We start from the raw sequence: 21,226 nt of genomic DNA, 5'->3' as shown, positions 1-21,226 counted from the left end.
GTGTGTGTGTGTGTGTGTGTGTGTGTGTGTGTGTGTGTGTGACTGAAGAAGACACCTCAGTGTCTATTGCTGACCTCCACATGCACTCACAGTTGTGAGCATACTTACACACGCATGTGCAACGCAGACACATATCTTGACTCAATACTGTCCATCATAAAATGAAATTAGCTTGAAATAGATCATTGTTTCAGCTATAAAACAACTATAAAAACTGTAGAAAAATTGAGTGAAATTCTAGAGAACAATAGTTTAAGGAAACGTTTCTTGGGCAAGATTCATAAAGCACATCCATAAACACTCGTGAGAAGTTGGTCCAGAACTAAGACACATTTCCGTTAAGAAAATGGAAGTGTTAGCTGCAGCATGGAAAAAAGTGTTTCTGATATGGGTTCATTTCCTTATCATGGCTGCCTCCTGAAGCTGTGGCACAAAGTGAATGATTATTGACTCTCATGCCCAGACAGAACACACCTTCTAGAAGGTCGCTCAGTTCTCTCATTAACACCATTGCTCAGAGCCACTGTTCTTAACACCTGGCTGTGAAGAAGTCCTGGGGAGAAGACCAAGTGAGGCCAGGAGCTTGCAAGCCCAGATCTTGAGTTTCATTCCCAGGGTGGGGGAGGTTAGCAAGGACGAGCAGCGATGGAAAGTCTGGAGAGAGACGTCTGTACACTAGGAAGCTACCAGAAGCCTTAGGTAATGGCTGGGGCGCGGTGGGGCGGGGGAGGTTACCCAACCATGACAGCAAAACACATAAATTGAGCAATCATCTCTGCCTGACGACAGTGCTCAATGCTTTCCTTGAATTGTTTCCTAGAGAGATCCCTGCAGCACTCGGGGGCACCAGAGGTCACAGGGTCACCAACAGGCAGTCTGTGGTTTCATGGGTCCTTCTTTCTCCGATGCCTGTGACAATCTCTGCACTGGGCTTGACTCTCCCAGTTTCTAGTTTCTTAGTCCTTTGGTCTCCTTTCTAGATTTGTTCCAGAAGACAGTTCTGTTCTTGGTTTTAGTGCCTTGGGGCTGTAGGCTCAGGCCTGGGATTCATTTTGTTGGCTACTCAGCCTTTACTTGTCTTTCAGACACCTGGCTGTGTGGCCACCCCTTCTTAAACCTGGAGACACATATTCCTACCTGTCTTTTCCAGTTTGCAGTGCCTGGCAACTTCCCCTCCCCTGGTGATGACTAATCTTATCCATCCCAAGGTACATGAGCAATAATACTATAGCAAATACCAATAGGAATGCTTCTCATGGGTCCTTCCTACTCCAGTCTTCCAGATGAGCCACCACAGGCACATATGGATGGACGATTGCCAGCGTCTATGTGGAGGATGGCTGGAAAAGGCCAGGTCTACCATGTGGCTGTTGAGTTTTGAACAGGCAGAGTGGTGAGCCCAGCTGTACTGATATGAGCAAAATGTCATTGCATGAATGACCTTGGTGTTGGGATCAACGGCAGGTAACACCTCAGTGCCATCTGGGGAGTTTTGGCGTGACCACAGACCAAAGCATCAGGTGAGTAGTTCAGGACCATGGACCCTTAGTTCAACTCTTTTCCCAGGATGCCCGTCAGAATTCGCCTCAGTCATGGACCCAGACTCACAAGGACAGTTCTAGCACATGGACCATGTGTGTTTTGTACAGTCAGAGGAAAGTTCCCATTGCTCTCCTCAGCTTCAACTTGATGACAGTAGACCCAACAGTGATGCTTTGTTTAGAGTCGGCTTGCATGCCAGTGCAGCTGCAGCTCCTAGATCGGAGGCAGCTGGAGGTAAAGGCCAGTTTACTGCCAGTTTACTTGGACTTAGAATGACAGCCTTTTAGAGTAAACATCCCAGGAAGCAAGTGACTTGGCGACCAAGTCCTTGGTGGCTCTTCCCATGTCACTCACAGCAGCCTTTTAAACATGGGGCCCACCTCGGTATTTAGAACTTAAACCGTATTTGGGGGCTCACTGAGAGAATGCCTGCTTCTCTCACGACCTGCCTGAGATACACAGCCATGTGTGAATAGTCCGTGTGACTGTTTCAGAGGCATGGCTGTGGGAGGCAGGATGGAGCTCTCAATGGCTCCCACCAGTACGTTTCCACTTTACACAGTCCACTAAAGAGAATCTGGAAGATTTTTGTTTTCCTACAGGGCTTACGTTTGTAGCCCAGGCTGACATTGAACTCATGGTCCCCTTGCTTCAGCCCCTCAACTACTGGATTACAGATGTCCACCAATCCCTGGGTAGAATCTAAAAGATTCTATTAAGAATGTATTTGTGAGCTTGGTGTGGAGGCAGGTAGAACTTCTATGCTTTTAAAGGGCTAACCTGCACTAGCCAACCTTTGGTGTGGAGGCAGGTAGAACTTCTATGCTTTTAAAGGCCTAACCTGCACTAGCCAGCCTTTGGTGTGGAGGCAGGTAGAACTTCCATGCTTTTAAAGGCTAACCTGCACTAGCAGGCTTGGTGGAGGCAGGTAGAACTTCCATGCTTTTAAAGGGCTAACCTGCACTAGCCAGCCTTGCATTTTAGAGTGGTAAGAGGAAATGAACTTAAAATACGATTCTTAGGACTCTGCTTGCTGAACAGTCCTGTCCCTCACTAGCTACCAATTTTATTGTACTAGTCCAAGGCATCGAATAAGGAAGGGCTTATCAATTAGTGGAAGAACTTAAAACGGAAGCCATTATTCCTTCACTGTAAATTCTGCCCTTGCTTTCATTCAACTGTCTTTCATTCTAATGACAGGATTGGATTTCCTCTGACAACCTATGGATGACATACTGGTTATTTCCTGCAAGGAAAACGAAACATAAACTCCTTGTTAGTGAGAGTAGGCTTTGGGGTGACATCTCAGTGGAGCACGCTCTTTCCTCCGCACATCGTTTTGGCCACCTGAAGAAGCCTCTTGCTCTGAGTTGGGGCGGGAGGAGCAAGCGGCTGCTACCTCCCCCTCTTTTTCCTCTCCGCAGCTGCAAAGTTCAGAGAGTTGAACTGCAGTGCCCCGAGTTCACTGCTCGCTCCGCCACAGTCAACCTCTGTTGTAAATTTTCCTCCCGGAACACGTGACGATGCATTTCTTGACTATATATCCCAAGGACAGCAGCGGGGCTGTCAGAGCGCAGAGCCCGACCCAGAAGAAAAACGTCCTCCGATTCAGCCATTTAGGAGTTCCACACTTGGGACGAACTGTCAGCTTTCGGTAAGTTAGCGAGACTCCTTCTCTTCCGAGACGTGCAAGACGCATAGTTTTAACTATTAGTAGGGAAAGTTTTCTTGCTTTTTTTTTTTTTTCTTCTTTTAAGGAAGCTTTACTTCGAATATAAGAAAGTTGCAGCTTTTGAAACAAAATGTTAAGTTTGCTCTTGCCCTGCCCATTAAAGCATGCCTTTCAAAGTTGTTATTTTTTTCTCTGAATCTCTATATGGTATATAATGTTTCAAGTTTGGAACTAATGCATGGTTATTTTCTGAAATGCAAATAAAGTCTATCTATCTATCTATCTATCTATCTATCTATCATCTATCTATCTATCTATCTATCTATCTATCTATCTATCATCTATCTTTCTTCTATCTGATGAAAGTTTTTCTCACTCTTCTTTCATTCCCTCCCATATTTTCTCTGACTTGCTCCAAGCTCTCAGAGCAAACCCCTGTTAACTGTTTGATGAGATGCCTTACATCCTGTTATTTCTCTCATTCCTGTTCTTAATTACTTCTTTTGATCTATTGCAACTTCCTGAGCCATGCGCTTGGCTTCTGCTCTCCTGCGGATCCATGTGGAAGGTCTAACTTGCAGCTTTCTCCCCAGACCCCGGCTGTGTGAGCGGCATCTCAATGCTGAGGATGGAGCCTCTGAACAGTACACACCCGAGCGCTGCAGCCTCCAGCAGCCCCCTCGAGTCCCATGTGCCTAGTAACAGCAGTGGTAATGGCAATGAATACTTCTATATCCTGGTCGTTATGTCCTTCTATGGCATTTTCCTGATCGGAATCATGCTGGGCTACATGAAATCCAAGAGACGGGAGAAGAAGTCTAGCCTCCTGCTGCTGTACAAAGATGAGGAGAGGCTGTGGGGGGAGGCTATGAAGCCGCTGCCCATGATGTCGGGCCTGAGGTCAGCACAGGTGCCCATGATGCTGAATATGCTGCAAGAGAGCGTGGCGCCTGCACTGTCTTGCACCCTCTGCTCAATGGAAGGGGACAGTGTGAGCTCTGAGTCCTCCTCCCCAGATGTGCACCTCACCATCCAGGAGGAAGGAGCTGACGATGAGCTGGAGGAGACCTCCGAGACACCTCTCAATGAAAGCAGTGAAGGGTCTTCAGAAAACATTCATCGGAATTCCTAGCACCCCCAGGCCTCTGGAGGTGGCTCCGTAAGCCACGCTTGACCGAGGAAAGGCGTATGTGAAGTGCCTGGTTTCACTTTTGCTCTGCAGCTGCCACCTTGAACAGACGGTGGGCAAGCCCCCAAAATGGGGCAGGGAGAGACAAGGCTCAACTGGAGTCCTGGAGGTTCCTGTGGTTCGGACCCATCACTGCATGACCATTTACTCTGGGGTCTGGGTGTTGGGGTCCTTGTTCAGCATCTGGCTGGAGAATGTGTTGTTTTTCACTGGATGCCCTGGGTAACTTCTACAGCATCTGTCTGTGCCCAGGGCTGACAACTGCCCAGGGCAGGCTGAAGGACTACTTTTGATTTGCTTAATTTGCCTAGAGCTTTGTTCTTCTAGATCTGATTGGCTGTGAGTATCTTTATTGTGTGCCTGTGACATTTGGTCACAGAGAATTACACGTGTCTTTTGGATTAGGAGGGGGAATGCTTGATGGGGAAATTTTTATGTGGAGAAAGCTGGAGGAAGAACCCAGATTGTTTGCACAATGTGAGGGGAGAAAGCAGGGTGTACATATGTCCACACTAGCCGGGGCTGTAAGCTATGACCTAGTTTGAGCTTTGGTCTCACCCGTGAGCTTGAACTCTGACTTGTGACGGTACAGCATTGCAGGTGAGCATGGCTTTCTCTGCCAGTGAGCTTCCTCAGACTCGAAGCCTACGTTCAGGGTGGTCCTGCTGACCTTTCCAGATTGGGTAATCGTGGGGGTTAGCCAAGGCCAAACCATCGATGGCTCTGCTGTGGCTCTTTTTCCCAGCCTAGTTTTCCGAGGCCAGAGAGGACACATGTGGGCCTCATCATGTGGGGTTTTGTCACGTAGCTGAGACCTAGAAGGGCATATTCAGGAGAGATTGAACAGGGCTGGGGTCCAAACACTGTGCTTCTTGATCTGAGTCCCGACGATCATTTACTGTGTGGTCCTGGTGGCATGTCCTCATAAGGTTCATTGCCTTCATGAGGCTCCTGGGGCCGTGCAGCCTCAGGGGGCTGGGAGGACATCTTTAGACTTTGTTCTGTGTGATCAATCCTCCACAGCCTGGTGTGAGGAAGTTTGGACCAAGTATTTCCCCTTTGGCTGCTTAGTCTGGAGAAGGATGTGTTGACTTAAAGGCGCAGTTGGAGACTAGAGAGTGTGACTGGGGAATTTGGGGCCGATCAGCAGTCCTCCTTACTTTAGCTTTCCCAGGATGGGACCGAGGAGGCAGATAGTATAGCTTCCTCTGCAGAGTTCCGTGGATGGCAGGATGTGAGCACTCCCGGCTGAGGGGAAGAGAAGGCTAAAAGGAGGTTCTCAGGACCGCCTGCCAGTGTTCCGTGTGGCCAGAGCAGGCTCTCTTGCCCACTGCAGACCTTTAGAAGGAAGCAGAAAAACCCCAAAAGGCCAAGTTTGACTCTAGGGAAAAAAACCTTTTTAATTTTTATTTATCCTAACTCTCCCTAGATTGGAGACAAAGCAGTTACTACTGTCCCCATGAGGGACTCACAGTATAGGAGCTGGTTTTTCAATCAGTTTTTGACACGGAGGTAGAGTAATTTATGTCGGAGGGGCAAAGGGGCCTTCTGTTCACTTTAAGATTCAGAGTGTGGATCAACTCCAAAGGGGGCCGTTGAAGTTGAAAGAAGCCAAGTTAAGCTTGGCCTCTTGCCTGGAATCACTTGAATTCTGAAACTTTACTGCGACAGACATGTGCATGGTCACATTTTCCATTGCTTAATCCTGGTTTGGTGCAAGTCTGTCTGCGCCTGTTACAAAGTGATGTATATACTTCCTTCCAGTACGTTGAGTTGTAGACAATTGTCTTTTGTATTTAATGGTTTGTAATTTTCACAATATTTTTTAATTTAAATAAACACATTTTCCCTGAGAAGTTGTATTTCTTTGATCCTATAAAATGTGTGTGTGTGTGTGTGTGTGTGTGTGTGTGTGTGTATTTATATAATTCCTAGTTTCTATGCTATTGCAAGCTGTTACTGGATTCTACTCATTCCGGGGTCAGGCATGTCTTTTGCCACAGGGTGAGCATTGAGTGTCATTTTAACCTTTGATCCACTTTGTAGGAATTGGAAGAGAAGCCAAGGATGGTCTTACATCACCTTCTGAAAAGGCCCAGGAGCTTTTGGACTTGAATGTGAGTGGCTTGGCAAGTGCTGCTAAGCTGTCTCTCCAAATTTGGTTGCAAGCAAACATTTGATTTGCACACTGACTTGGCCCACGTCATCCACATGTGTGGCCCCGGCAGAGCAGGCTTAATGGGCAGGGAGTTGCCATCTGAACAGACTTATGAACGCAGTCGAACGCAAAGTCCACAGCTGGTGTTCCGTTCCGACTCCTCCACGGCAAGAATGACTCGTAGGTCTCTCTCCCTCTTAGTCTTGCTGTATCTCTGTCTCACAGGCTGAGATATGGCCAGCCTGCGCAGCTTGGCCTTTATTAGTTTATTTTCACAGTCAGGAGCGCTATAGAAAAATGACCAAAGTCCTACCAGCCAATTTCAAACCAAGCAGACAAGGGGAAAATCTCCTTCCTTTTACGTGCGTCTGTTTCTTGTGAGTTTCACTTTTTTTTTTTCTGTTTTAAGTAAATGTTTCCATAGGTTTGCAAATAGTTACCTAGAAAGGATTGATCTGGTAATGGAGCAGAAGAGTCTGGATCCTTCTGGAATAACACAGCAATGGCCTCAACCCACCATCGGTTGTCATTGACAAGCGACATGAAAAGAGTAATGTTAAAGATAGGAAAATCCTTCACCTCAGTTTCTATTCATTCTTGGTAAGGAAATAGTTAAGAAAACTTTTTTTGTTGCAATGGGCGGAAGAAGAGGGAATTCTAAACTCTAATTGTCCTAAAAATATGCAGAGTACACTGTGTCGTTTTAATGGAATATTTGTTTTCTTTAAAAGAAAAAAAAAAGAACTTCTAAGCAGAACCTAAGGCCCAAGGGGTTTAGTCTGTGTGGATTTACTCATGCATGTGAAAAAACGCGAAGGGAATTTGGCCCCATGCACCTCAGATATTAGAAACATATTTCAAAAGCACGTGAATGGTGCGGGATGAGGTAAATGGACCATCTTGCTGGCGCCATGCTGTTCTAATTACACTTTCGTATGGCAGAGTCACACAGAGATACTGCAGAAGAAGAGGTTTCTTTCAGGGATGGGATCATGGGATCAAAACTACCGGGAAGGGCTGAAGTTGAGCCAAGGGTTGAGTGCTTTTGACTCCAGATCCGGCTTAGAAAATGGACCCTATGGTGCCTTTGGAGTTGTGATTGGAGGGTTTGTGGTAAGACATCCTCTTCCATGGTTCACTTGAAGAAAGACTATGTATCATCCTGCAAAATGCTGCTCTAACCCCAGGTGTTGTAGGACAGGCAGAATATTGATTTTATAATGCGTTTTAAACTCCGTATTTAGACATAGCATACTTTTGTTCTATACTCTAAAGTCAGGACTCAGCGCTGAAGAAAACTGCAGAATACAGGGTGGAGGCCGAGGCTAAGGCTGGGGCAGACAGACGTTCGAGCAGCTGCAGGGTGGTGATGGGCAGTGGTTCAGGCTAGGGCTGCACCACAAGAGAACCATGTGCTGAGGAGGCTGCTAGACACCTAGATTTGTTATATTCACTTTCTAGCTCAACTCTGCTACTGCATGCTCGGGAGCGTTGGGGAAGCTCTCCAACCTCGCTGACTTCTCTCTTTCAACATGGGGACAACACGCTGGGCCTGCTCTTTGGCAAGCTAATCATGAAAGGAATAGTGAGCTGCTGGGGGAACACCCAGCCCGTGCGAAACCAAAGCCAACGCAGCTTCCATCTTCCTTTAAAACTGTGTGCCGGGAGGGCACGCATCTGCAAATAGTGTCACAGAAACATCCTCTTCTGGGGACGCTTTTCTCAGGAGACTGCAATACTCAGAAGAACGACACGATTTGCCAAAGGAGAAGGGTCAGAAGAGAGGAAAGCCAGTGTCAAAGCCTGCCTTCCCCTCGCTCTCCAATGTTGCCTCCTACACAGGAAGGAACAGTTTGGGATGTGCATCGTTACCATGGAAACAAGCAGCCAAGGTCACTTGACTGAAGGAGCCTGTGGCCCGCTGGTGCTGGATCATCCGAGTGGCTTTTGAAGTTGAAGCTTGGCCTTTGCCTCAGGAGAACTTGAGCCACCCACTGCAGGCCCAAGAAGGGGGGCAGGGACTGTGTTCCCCCCCTTTTCCTCCGCTATTTGCTTCTTGCACTGTCTGTGTATTCCTGACGATCATAGGGCTGAAATCTCGCTCTCTCTCATCCCCGCGTATTTTCTTATTTTGCTGTGAAATGTGATGAAACGATTCTTCCCATGAACAACCTTGCTTGCCCCTCTTCCTGTCTTTGATTTTCAGTAACTGTTTAGTCTTTCCTAGCCCTGTTTCTCCCCCTATTTCCTCCCCTTCCCACTACCCCTCTTCCCTCATTCTTTCCCCCTTCTCTCTTTTCCTCTTTGCTTCTTGTCATCAACCTCCCCCCCCCAAAAAAAAGCAAAGGTGATCGTAACTACAATGCATGATGTGAAATTCCCGACGCCTCTTCAGCACGAATGCTGTGGGATGCACACTCTTGATCTAGTCTACAGAACACTGCACCCTGAGCTCTGTGCAGTTCGAGGCACTGTATCAGGTGCTGGGAAAATGTAACCCCTGTCTGACCTCCAAGGAGGTCATAGTTTCTATATAGATGAATTCTAATGTAATCAACTCTGCTTCTGGTTAATTTAGAAAACTGAAAGGGAATTTCGATATGCAGGAGGCTCTGGCTCTAGGGTATAAAAATATGTGGTTTATGTCTTTGAACATCTGCTCACACTGTGGTGTCGTTAAATGGACAGAGTGGATGTAGTGTTTATGTACTCTTTGCTCTGTGGTGGGCACTTTCATTTTGTTTATATTTGTCAATCTTCCCAAGGAAACTGTGAGCTAGGTCTTTGTATTTTTCATTTTAGTTATTTTATGTGTGTTGGGGGGTACACATGCCACAATGTGTGTGTGTGTGTGTGTGTGTGTGTGCGCATGCGAGCATACAAGCACACATAGGTCAGAGGACAACCTTTGGAGTCATTGTTTCCTTCCATTTCATGGGTACCAAGGATCAAACACAGGTTGTTAGGCTTCGGGGAAGGTGTCCTTAACAACTGAGCCATCTCACATAAGAGGCTTGTGTTGGCTAATTTTATGTTAAATTGACACTCTATTGAGAAAATACCCCCAGATGGGCCTATGGGCAAGCCTGTGGTACATTTTCTTAATTGATAATGTGGAAGGGCCCAGGTCACTGTGGGAGTGCTACTTCTGGGCTGGTGATCCTGCACACTCTAAGAAAGCAAGCTGAGCAAGCCACAGAAGTAAGGTTGTAAGCAGCAGCTCTCCATGGTCTCTGCATCAGTTCCTGCCTCCAGATTCCTGCCTTGAGTTTCTGCCCTGATATCTCTGGATGATGAACTACAAGCTATAAGATAAAATTCACCCTTTCCCCCATCAAGTTGCTTTTGATCATGATGTTTTATAATAGCAATAGAAAGCTAACTGGGACAAGATTCAAGGAGATCCCATGCTGTCAGTTTAATGAGTGGCAGATGCAGGTCTTCTGATAGGAAAACCTGCAATTCTTTTAGTCAATAGAAAGCAGAGATCAAGAGACACAGAATCTAGTCCCACCCTAGACATTAGGTGGCTCTGTGACATTGCATACGTTGGTCAACTTCTCTGAACACATTTTCTTACTGGTAAAATGAAAATGGTAGCAATCTTCTCTTCCCTCAAAACAGTGTCAGAACTCTGTATAAAGCATTTGGAAAAATAAAGCCATTTTTTTTTTCACTGATGGAGAATCATTAATTTCTACTGCACAGACATGATGAGAATTTCCTGGCATTCACTTCTTCCCTCTTCTGAGAACATGAAGATTCTTCTTTCCATCCCTTCTTCCATCCCTCCTTCCTTCCTACCATGGTTTCTGGATAATAGGAAGAGTAGAAATGGTGTGCCACTCCTGAATAAAGTCATTGAAAAGCCGACATGTGATTCTTTTAGCCGCCTTTTCTCTTACATGTCGCTCATGAAATCACATGTTCTGTATGACACATCATATGTAGGAGGAGCCTGTGATAGGCTGGAAGAGTGTGACCACAGGCAACAATTCTTCTGGAGAGATCTGGATTATTACAAAAGCAGAGAGGCATTTGGGGTTTGGGTAGCACACCATAGCTCCCTCTATCTGATTAATACAGAGTTTGAGCATACTGATTGGACATAGCACATCATAACTCCCTCTATCTGATTAATACAGAGTTTGAGCATACTGATTGGACACTTAGTGTTGGGAGATGTCTTCCAGGTCATCTAAAACAGTCCCTACATTAAATGATGGGAATTAAGGCTGGTAAAATCATGTGACTTGCTCAAAGTCCCATAAGGAGAGAAGCAAAGTGAGCTAAAACTGAGTCCTCCTGACATTTGGTCCATATCCTCATGACCGACATGCCATGGTGTCTCTCCAAAGGGTCAATGGAAACCAAAGACCTCCAGGGTGTTCTTCCCCAAGCTGTTCACCTTGAGCTGTCCTGAGATGTACTGTCCCTGAGGCCACCTCCATCTGCTCCTCCCACAATCCTTTCTGTTTATTGTTAAATGGGTCTTTTGAGTGATGATCTGTGTGGTCAGAAGGAAAGATATTCTCTAAAGCAATGCAAAGCAATTTCACTAGAAACCTCAGTAAAGGGAGAGCTACTATTAATAGGAGGGAAAGACTCAAACAGGGCTCAGCATAATTGTTTATGGGGTTTTGGTTTTTGGTTTTATTTTCGTTCATTTCTGTTCAGCTCCAGCAGCTCAGAGGGTCATGTGCTCTTGCTTCCCTCTGTGCACGATGCTTTCGAGTATGAGTGATAACCTTTGAAAGCAAACCCTGGAGGTTCAGACCTGGACTAAGATTTCAGATGCTGCAGGAACCAGCAGGCACACCACTAATCATTCTTTTATATGTGTAGCCCCGATGTAGTTATCCCTCATTTTATCTCTCTGCCACTGGGAAGAAGCATGCTAGACAACAGGTATATAATGATAAAAACCTGTCTCTGTTGGAACATGCGCTTCTGCATGATGAACTGAAGAAGGCAGATAAATCAGGAGCGGGGGGTGGGGTGGGGGTGGGAGGGGGGAGGAGGAGTAAGGAGTGCTTGAACTGGACTGGAAAGGTGCACAGAGACTGGGTGCATGGATACTGGGTGCACAGAGACTGGGTGCACATAGACTGGGTGCATGGAGACTGGGTTCAGGGAAACTGGGTTCATGGAGACTGGGTGCACAGAGCCTGGGAAGTGGGAAATATAGAGGAGCTGAAATAAATGAGATTGAGCAATGACTTGAATGTTAGAGAAGAAGAGAGAGGGTGGGATGAAAGATGACAGTAAGGTTTTGACTCTGTATACTTGAGAATGGAAATAACATAACCATTGGTGTCTCAATCCACTTGGTGCTGCTGTAATGGGGTACCGTTGATGCTAAGGAAAGGACATTGATTCCTTACAGTTCTAGAGTCCAGTATCAAGGTGAAAGCATCTGGTATGGACCTTGTTGTTGTATAGAAGACATCAGGAGGCAGCAAAGCTTGAGGAGAGGTGGGCAAGGGGAAAACAAAGCACCCCATTTGTAAGTATCATTCCTGAGCTATCGACCTTAGTCTACAAAGGAGACACTTCCATGACTACCCCTTCAAGGTCCCACATCATAACACAGTTTCAATGACATCTAAATTTAAATATGAAGGAGACCGTATCATCCCAGGAAGGAAGTGCTGCAGGGAATTTATTGTGATACGAATTTTGAATGGGAGGTGTTGACATGACATCCAGAAAGCTTTTGGAAAATAAAAAATAAGTATGGGAACTTTTTTTTTTTTTTTTTTTTTGCAAGAAGCTAGAGGGAGAGAGAGAGGAGGTTTGGGAGTTGTGGATGGAAATATAGGCACGTGAAACCTTGCACATGGCTGAAATAGCCCAGGGTGAATGGGAACAGAGGGGAGGACAGGGCAAAGTGCTGTCCTTCAGGGACCAGCTAGTTCTTGGGGGTTGCCAGAGGAAGGAGAGAAAAAGCAGGAGCAGTTACAAGTTGAGCAGGATGGCAGCATGCCCAGGCACTAAATAAGTAGAGATTTTCCAGAAAGAAGACATGGCCAGCCGTGGAGGGATACAGAGGGAACTCTGGCCTGATGACTTGCAGGTAATCAGTACCTACAGGGCTCTGGGAAGTGGTGGGGACAGCACAGTACGAAGGAAGTATACATTTGAAGGGATGGATTAGAACTGTTTTGGGTAATTTAGTCTTCTCGGGAAGTGGATGGTGAAAAGCAAAGTAGAGTGTGACTAATCCAAAGAGTCAAAACCGCTCAGAGATCTGTTCTTTATTTACTTGCTGTTAATTGCTATCTAGTTCGGGCTGCAAATCCACTTACACCCATAGGAATCAGATGTCTTGGATTTTTTTCCCCAGGGACTCAATCTTTAATGTGATGATCAACTAATTGGCTGTATTTTTTTTAGTGATATATTTTAAGTATATAGAAATTCATAATGAAGTCAAGGTATCACTACTTCTGATTATGCTTGATTTCTGGGTATTTATTGATAATTGATTTATGTACATTTTATGTATATTGCTTATAACCCAAATCACCTTAAAAGTCAACTTTCTGAATAAGTGGGTAGGTTTGGATTTTCTGATAGAGTAATTGATGTCATGGGATTCATAGTTTCTTCTTTGTGAGTCTTCACAATAATAAAAATGCAATATTAAGAGCAGTTGAAGGATATCTGGATCAGGTTGGCCCATGGACATGCTTGCAGGGCACTGTCTTGATTCCTTTCAATGAGATGGGAAGACCCACACCCACCCACTATGGGCGGCCTCATCCTCTAGACAGGGGATCTTGAACTGTGTAAGAGCAGATGAAGTGAGTTAAGCAAAACTAGGCACGCACATATCTGTTCTCTCTGCTCTTGACTGTAGTTGTGATTGGCTGCTTCAAGTCCCTGCTGCCTTGACTTCTGGCACTAGAGTGAAGGGCTATAATGTGAAGTGTGAGCTCACACAAACTCTTTAACCCCCATGTTGCTTTTGTCAGGGTATTTTATCACAGCATCAGTAAAAGAAACTCGGATAATGGAACCGGGGAGGCAGAACAGTTGGTAGAATGCCTGCCTTGCACTTTTCTCATGAGGAGAACATGAGTTTCATCCTCAAGACCATGTCAAAAAGAGCCAGTGTTTAGTGTGTGCTTGTAAAGATCTTAACACTGGGGAGACAGAGATGGACAATTTCTGGGGATAGATGCCTAGCCAATGTAGACTGCTTAATGAATTCCAGGCCAGTAAAAGATCTTGTCTCAAAAAAAAAAAAAAAGTAGGCTAAACTCTGAGTTTTAGCAACCAAGGTTGTCTTCTGGACTCCATAAAGGCATATTTGCCTGCATTTATATGAACATGCACGCATGCACATGCTCTCTCCCTCTCCTACCTTCTCTCTTGAATGAGGCATGCCTCTCCTGAACTCTGCTATGAAATAGATCTGCAATTTCTCCGGTGGTTGTTTACTGCCTTAAAAATAATGCACATTGCAGCACGCTGTCCTCACTGTCACTCAAGTCAGAGAGGCTGGAAATCGACAAGGACAGAATACAGAGAAAACAAATTTAAGACATAGTCCCCAGCTCAACCGGAGATGTCATATGTAGTCAGAGTTCACAATTTCAATGTGTGGACAGATTTTTTTCTCTGGGCCACCTGATCACAAAAAGCAACACGGAGACTTATTATTAATTATGAAAGCTCGACCTTAGCATAGGCTTGTTCCTAACTAGTTCTTATAACTTAACCTAATCCATATCTTTTAATCTACGTTCTTTTATGTACCTTTACTATGTACTGCCCATTCTGCTTCCTCCACATCTGGTTGGCAACTCCTCCTTCTTCCCAATGTTCTCTCTCTGCTGGAAAGTTCTGCCTATCTCTCCTGCCAAGCTATTGGCCATTCAGCTTTTCATTACACTAATCACAGCAATACATCCTCACACAGTGTACAAATATCCCACAACATCAACGGACTTTCATTTTGCATCTTAAATTTTATGTATGGCCAGTGGATACTTACTGAATGGCCATTCATGTGTGACTAGTCTTTTTGTTTTGTTTTGTTTTTGAGACAAGGACTCTAGTTCAGGCTGGCTTAAAATTCTGTATGTAGCTGAGGATGACTTTTGAAATGCTGAAGTTGAAAGCATGTGCCAGACACCTGCCTCTAGTTTTTTTTTTTTTGTGTGTGTGTGTGTGTGAGTGTGTGTGGAGGCCAGATGTCAACCTCAGCTGTTATTCTTCAGTAACCATCCATTTGGATTTGTTTTTTGAGAAAGGATCTTTCATTGGGACCCAGACATCACAGATCAGGCTAGGCTGGGTGACCAGTGAGCTCCAGGGCACATTTGCTCTTACTCAGCACTGGGATTGTAAGTACCTGCCACCATGTCTAGCAATTTTCTTTTTATGTGAGGTCCAGGGATTATGCGTTGCATGGCAAGCTTGTATTAACTGAGCTCCTTTCCAGCTTTTCCAGTTCTTTTAAATATGTAATCTCACCCATCCTTAGGACAGTACTATCTATTCATCTCACAAATCAGAAATATACTATAGTAAGGGACATTGTTAAGGTTAGCCTAAACTCTGCATCTGTCTAATGCAAAGACTTAATTTATGACCTCTGCATTGCCGTTTTCCTCATTTCCCATAGAACCATAGAAAGATGATAAATTATTTTCCCTTTAAACTTGAGAGCGTTCTTATGTAATTTATAGATAGTCTACATTTCTTCATGACTTTGCAAACCACTTAGGAATGCTGTGAAGTATTTAAAAACCCCGAACCACTGTCCAAATGACCTGGACTATCCTGTGAGCATCCCTGAGCTGAGAATGCAGTTCTGCCTCAAAGACACACTGGTGCAGAGGGAAGTTCTTGTCGCTGGGAAGAACAACACTTTCCATCAAATGTTCCGTGAGGCTGACTAATTGACTAGAAATTCGATGATTGTGGAGGGGTTGGAATGTTGCAGACCCAGAGCCTGATCACGATTTATCTCGGGCTATCTTTGGTCCCCTTAATAACCATCCCTTGATCTCTGTGTCTGATCTACCTTCTTGGTGATAATAGGTAAAATCCTTTTTGAAATATGCTGACTTAACAGACTATTAGCTTCCACCAACCCAAAGGCTCAGAACATCTTCAAATAGTGTCTGAGGCCTATGCATGTACTCTTCCTGCATGGTTTGAACTTGTCTACTGATTTCTCCACCAATGTATTTGAGAAATGTCTTGATTTATGACTTTTTTTTTCTATTGCTATAAAAACTTCAATAAACTGTTACCACATCGGAACATTGAATTTAGTGTAACCTAAATCTGTGTTTCTGGGTCACAGTTTCTCTACTTGGCTCCAGAATAGACTGCCTTTTATCCTTTTGAGGTGAGAGTTGTGTTTATATATTTATACCGGAAACACAGGAAGGCTGAGACCCAGGCTGCGTTCTCTGGGGTAAAGTCCCGTGATGGGATAAATACCATGGCCAAGAGAGAGGCCAGCAGGTTCCCATGGGTCAATGAGCAGGTGAGCCATGCTGGGGGACAAGAAGAGGGTAGCCTCTGTGGCCATAACCTGCCACTGTGAGTGTTTTGAGTGGAGCCTGAGGGAGCCTAGGAAGGGGGTTTGGTAGTACTTTCTTCTCACACAGCCATCACTGCAGTACTCAGTAGATGTGGGGATGCTACAGGCAAAGAAGGAAGTAAAGCCATTTTAATCGACTTACTCATTAATCCAAAACATTCATTTTTGGCCTTCACTGTGAACCTGCCCATCTCTCAAAGTCCTCTAGGTAGCTGAGGGAAAACAAGACTGTGGTGGTTTGAAAGAAAATGGCCCCCAAAAGGGAGTGGCACTCTGAGGAGGCATGGCCTTGTTGGAGGAAGTGTGTCACGGTGGGGGCGGGCTTTGAGCTCTGTTTTGCTCAAGCTTCCCGCAGTGTGACTTCCCTCAGTGAGTCAACTTTCTTCCTGTTGCCTTGGAGACAAGGTGTAGGACTCTCAGCTACTTCTCCAGCATCATGTCTGCCTGCACACTCAGCTCCCCATCATGATGATAAGGGACTGAATCTATAAAATTGTAAGTGAGCCCCCTCAGTTAAATGTTTTTTTTTAGAAGAGCTGCTGTGGCCATGGTGTCTCTTCATAGCAATAAAAACCTAACTAAGAAAAAGACTCTTTTCTTTTAGGGCAAAAAATACTAAGCAGTTGACAAGGAACAGGAAATCACACCTTCAAACTGTTTGGAAACTTTCCTTTTATCAAAAAAAACCAAAAAAACAAAAATGAAAAAAAAAAAAACCCACCACAGAGATAGCACAGTTATTTTATTTGCCAAGACACTCATTGAATTTCATCCTTTCATGGAAAAGCCAGAGTCCTCTTTTATTTTATGGAAATTTCTAACTAGGTTCCGCCGATCTGATTTCACTGTGTCAGGCCCTGCCTTATCCACACATCTCTTTAGGCTCCCCAGTGACAGACAGCTCAGACAGAGGAACTATGTGGGACCCAAGTTTGGGAACACTGGCCTCATATAAAAGCGTTCTGAGCATTCTTTGGGAATTTTTAAGAGCATGTTCTCAGTGCAAGAGATGTAGCCCTCACACTATGAGTCTGCTAAACGTTTAATCCAAATGTCACTGGAGAGGAACAATTTGACGTCTAAGAATATTTTCAGTTTTCAAAGTCTGATTCTTTAAAATGGAAAAATGTAATAGGCTCTGAGGCATGAAATTTGAAAACAAATATTAGGGAAAATTTGACTGCTTTTGTCTAAAATGATTTATTTTTCACCTAGGCATAACTGGAGGAGACACAAAATGGGCTTCAAAATGTAAAAACCAGGTTTCATATATATAATCTTTAAAAAAATGTCAGCCAGAACTTCTCACTGACATCAAGGTTAACATTAAAATGACAGATGCCATGTTATAAATACCCCAATCTTAAAATCTTTAATTTTTCTAAAGTCCAAAGCATTTTAAATACCTTACGTGACGACTTGACCTCATATGATGGGCCATAGCCATAAAGCAGGTTACTACAAATACTATAAAAAATTATGGTATAAAGAATATGCAAAACATACCCAAATTTATATTTAGACTTGGGTCTAATCAACTATTTCATTGTATATTATATGTATCACACACATACCCATATATATATATATATACATGCACCTAAATATATATATATATTATACACACACACACACACACACTACACACACACGCACTCACACACACACATATTTTGAGAATATTCTAAAACAAAACAAAAAGAAAGAAAGAAAAGCATTCTGAAGCAATTCTAACCTCAAGAGTTTCAAATGCAGAACACTCAACCTGTGTTACTGGTATATTTCAATTGATATTAATAAAGCAACAGCAAGTATTTATAATCACATTTAAATTTCAATGTATTACAATATTCCCATGATAAGCCAGAATGATGCCACCTTATTGGTGTTGATATTAGTGTTCTCTTTTGCCAAAAAAAAAAAAAACAAACCTTGGGACACTCAACTTTTAGTGCCTAGGACTAAAATAAAACAAGTCTCTCAAATCTCTCCTGATCATTACCACCATTTCATTGTGAATATGGAGACAGAAAGTGCTTGGAGATCCAATTTACTCAGATTCTCTGAAGAAGACCACCCAGTGATCACACTTTGGAAGCTCTCCATGTGTTTGAATTTGTGTGTACAGAATTTTATGCTTGTACTTAGTGGGTTTATAATATTAGTAGAGGCGACAGATGTGTAAGAAAATTACCTACACATCACCGGGTTAAGTATTTTCCTAGAAAATCTTGTTAGCGGTCAACTAGAGGATCTATGTAGACTCTATTCTGGAGAGGAGGGAAAAGGTTCCCAGATGGGATAATGGAAAGATTGCAAGAGGTAGAGAGGATAGATGATTACAACAAAATAGTGTTTCTGGGACAACAGAGTTGTATGTAGGAACTTACAGTGGTTGTCACAGCATACACCAGGTCTATACAAGACTAAGCCAGACAAAACACTATATGGTGTGTGTGTGTGTGTGTGCGTGTGTGTGTGTGTGTGTGTGTGTGTGTGTGTGTGTTATTTATGAAGCCCCACCGTTAGCAGAGGAGCTGTTGATGATTGATAGCTTCTGGGAGAGGGAGAGTCAGTTTATTTAAGGGGGTTTCCCCCCTTTAAGCCTAATAGAGGTTGACCACACTCCAGTGGATGGCTTCACACTTAGGAGCATATGGTCAGCACAAATTTGACTTTATGGATTTAGAGAGAGAGAGAGGACATGGGTGAGTAGGTAGGTAAGGATGAATCTGGAAGGAATTAGGAGGAGTAGTTGAGGGTGAAAATGACCAAAGTACATTGTATAGAATTCTCAAATAATTAATAAAACCATTTTAAAGAATAGAATTTATGTTGGTTAGCTTTAACTGTCAACTTGACTTAACATAAAAATTACCTGGAAAGAGAGTCTTCATGAGGAATTTTCTGGATCAGATTGTCATGCAGGCATGTTTATGGGAGATTGTCTTGATTGTTTGATACAGGGAAAACCAGCCTACTGTGGGTGGCACAATTCCCTAGGTTTGGTCCTGAAGGATATGAGTGACACAAGCAATCAATTAATCAATCAGGCAGGCAGGTAGGCAGTATCAGTACATTCACTTTTTCCTGCTCTTGACTGGATGTGGTGTAACCCTGTAATGGTGGGCTATAAATTGCACTTGTAAGCAGAATGATCTCTTCCTCCCCTAAATTGCTTTTTTTTGGGGGGGGAGAGTCAGTATATTTTATCACCACAACAGAAATAAAACTAGAACAGAATTCCTCTGTAATCTAAATTCCTATTCTCTTACTGCCCTGGATTCTACTTTATCAGTCATGAAGGACATTGGGCCTTTGCATTTTGATTTCTGTAGAAGACCTATGCTGCAGACGACTGTCCTGTAAGCAACCACTTTCTTGGGGCATTCAGATGCATCCTGTTGCAAAAGATGATTCCAGCTGGGCCTGTTGACTATTTATACCCCCTTATGGAGGTGTGGGAGGGTCATGAGACCCTTATCCATAAATACAGCTTCTTCCTAGCACCTGCTGTCTGCAACTTTGCCTTAACTGTATGTGGACTTTGAGAGGAACTAGATTACAAGAGCCAGAGAAGACTGGAAGTAGGGGCTGTATCTATGCAGCCATGGGAAAGCCCTCATCCCTTAAAAGCTTTTAAGGAGAGGCCTGTTGGGGTAGGATCACCTTTATCCTATAAACAACCCTTATGCTCTGTACAGAGGCACAGTAAACTCAGTGGTCTCCAGAATGAATCTGTGCCTTGGAATAGTGCCCTTGTTTGTCATTGGGACCTCAGGAGAAGGGGCGGCTGTTGGAAGGAATTTTAAAAACAGAACGTATCTGCACAATTCTTTTTAATTTAAGAAATAGTTCACAAAGTAGCAGGCGTCCTTCTAACATTCTCATAACCCTGTGTTTTAGTTGGCCTTTCCCACACCCCTTCCTCTCTCCCATTCCCCATTCTTGCTTAAACCCTTCCACTCCCAGGATTCCCTCACCCACTTTCTATTTCTTTTTGTTTTTTTCCGATACAGAGTTTCTCTGTGTAACAGTTCTGTCTGTTCTGAATCTTGCTTTGTAGACCAGGCTGGCTTTAAATTCACAGAGACCCACCTGCCTCTGCCTCCCGAGTGCTGGGATTAAAGGCATCCCTCATTCACTTTCAAATTACACATGCTGTGTTGTTCTCCCATTCCTCTCTTTGAAGGCCTCTTTATCTCATGGGTCCTTTTTTAGTTTCTTGACCCCTACACATGCTCACTCCTATTAAATACAAATATATAAGAATTAGAAGCTAGGATCTACATGTGAGAAAGAACATGTCTTTCTAGGCCTGGAATACCTCACTTGTTATAGTATTTTCCATTTTTACCCATTTTACTGCAGATTTCACTTTTCCTCATTATTGAGTAAACTTTCACAGTGTGCATACCACTCTCTCTCCTTCCTTCCTTCCTTCCTTCCTTCCTTCCTTCCTTCCTTCCTTCCTTCCTTCCTTAGCTCAGCAAGGCATTTTTTTTTTCTTTCCAAAAAGGGTTTGCGAAGACCCAACCAGACTAGCAAAGCACACTGAAGCCAACATGCCTCTTGTCTTTTATCTCTGATTAGGTGCTGATGTGTCTCAGCCTGTTGGTGGGAATTTGACTTCATAATCTGATATGACTTGCTAATTATCACAAAGGGAAAGTTCAGGAGATAAGAGTCCTTGCTGGGCTAACTGCTTTTGAGTAAAACATTTTTTTTTCCCTCACACCCCCTCCCTGACTTAGCCAACAGGTCAGTCATTTGAAGTTTCTAGTAAAAGTGAATCATTGTTATAATTGATAGTTTAGGTATGGTTTAATGTGAGCTCATGATCCTATGGGGTAGTCCCTCAATCAAGAAATTAACCTGTCCCCCAAAGTACTATTCTCTTGACCAGAAGGGATTTTATCTCAACAGGGCTTTGTTGCTATTAGCACCCTCCTTGTGAAGAGGTAATCTCAACTGCCATTGTGGGAGAAGAGCAATGACTGGTCTGGCTTGTTCCAGCTGAATTTGGGGTGCTGAGTAAACTACCATTTTATTTTATTTTTTCGCTTTTCAAGATAGAGTTTCTCTGTGTAGTCCTGGTTA

The 21,226-nt window shown here is 43.9% G+C and overlaps 1 protein-coding gene across 1 annotated transcript; it reads left to right on the top strand.

The window, feature by feature from the left end:
• The first annotated feature begins 2,746 nt into the window (after nt 1-2,746).
• Nucleotides 2,747-6,256, top strand: Kcne4 (potassium voltage-gated channel subfamily E regulatory subunit 4). Its single transcript, XM_028884095.2, has 2 exons — nt 2,747-3,196; nt 3,808-6,256. Exon 2 carries the CDS (start codon nt 3,834-3,836, stop codon nt 4,344-4,346), a length of 513 nt encoding a protein of 170 aa, XP_028739928.1. The 5' UTR covers nt 2,747-3,196; nt 3,808-3,833; the 3' UTR covers nt 4,347-6,256.
• Nucleotides 6,257-21,226: the final 14,970 nt, after the last annotated feature.

This window comes from Peromyscus leucopus, chromosome 13 (genome assembly GCF_004664715.2).
Source record: "Peromyscus leucopus breed LL Stock chromosome 13, UCI_PerLeu_2.1, whole genome shotgun sequence".
Lineage (NCBI taxonomy): Eukaryota > Metazoa > Chordata > Mammalia > Rodentia > Cricetidae > Peromyscus > Peromyscus leucopus.
The sequence above is the reverse complement of the archived record's forward strand: the minus strand, read 5'-3'. Positions and strand labels throughout refer to the sequence as shown.

What these genes read in the sequence shown, in the direction of transcription:
- Kcne4 (XM_028884095.2), top strand. Translation starts at nt 3,834, where the DNA reads ATGCTGAGGATGGAGCCTCTGAACAGTACACACCCGAGCGCTGCAGCC.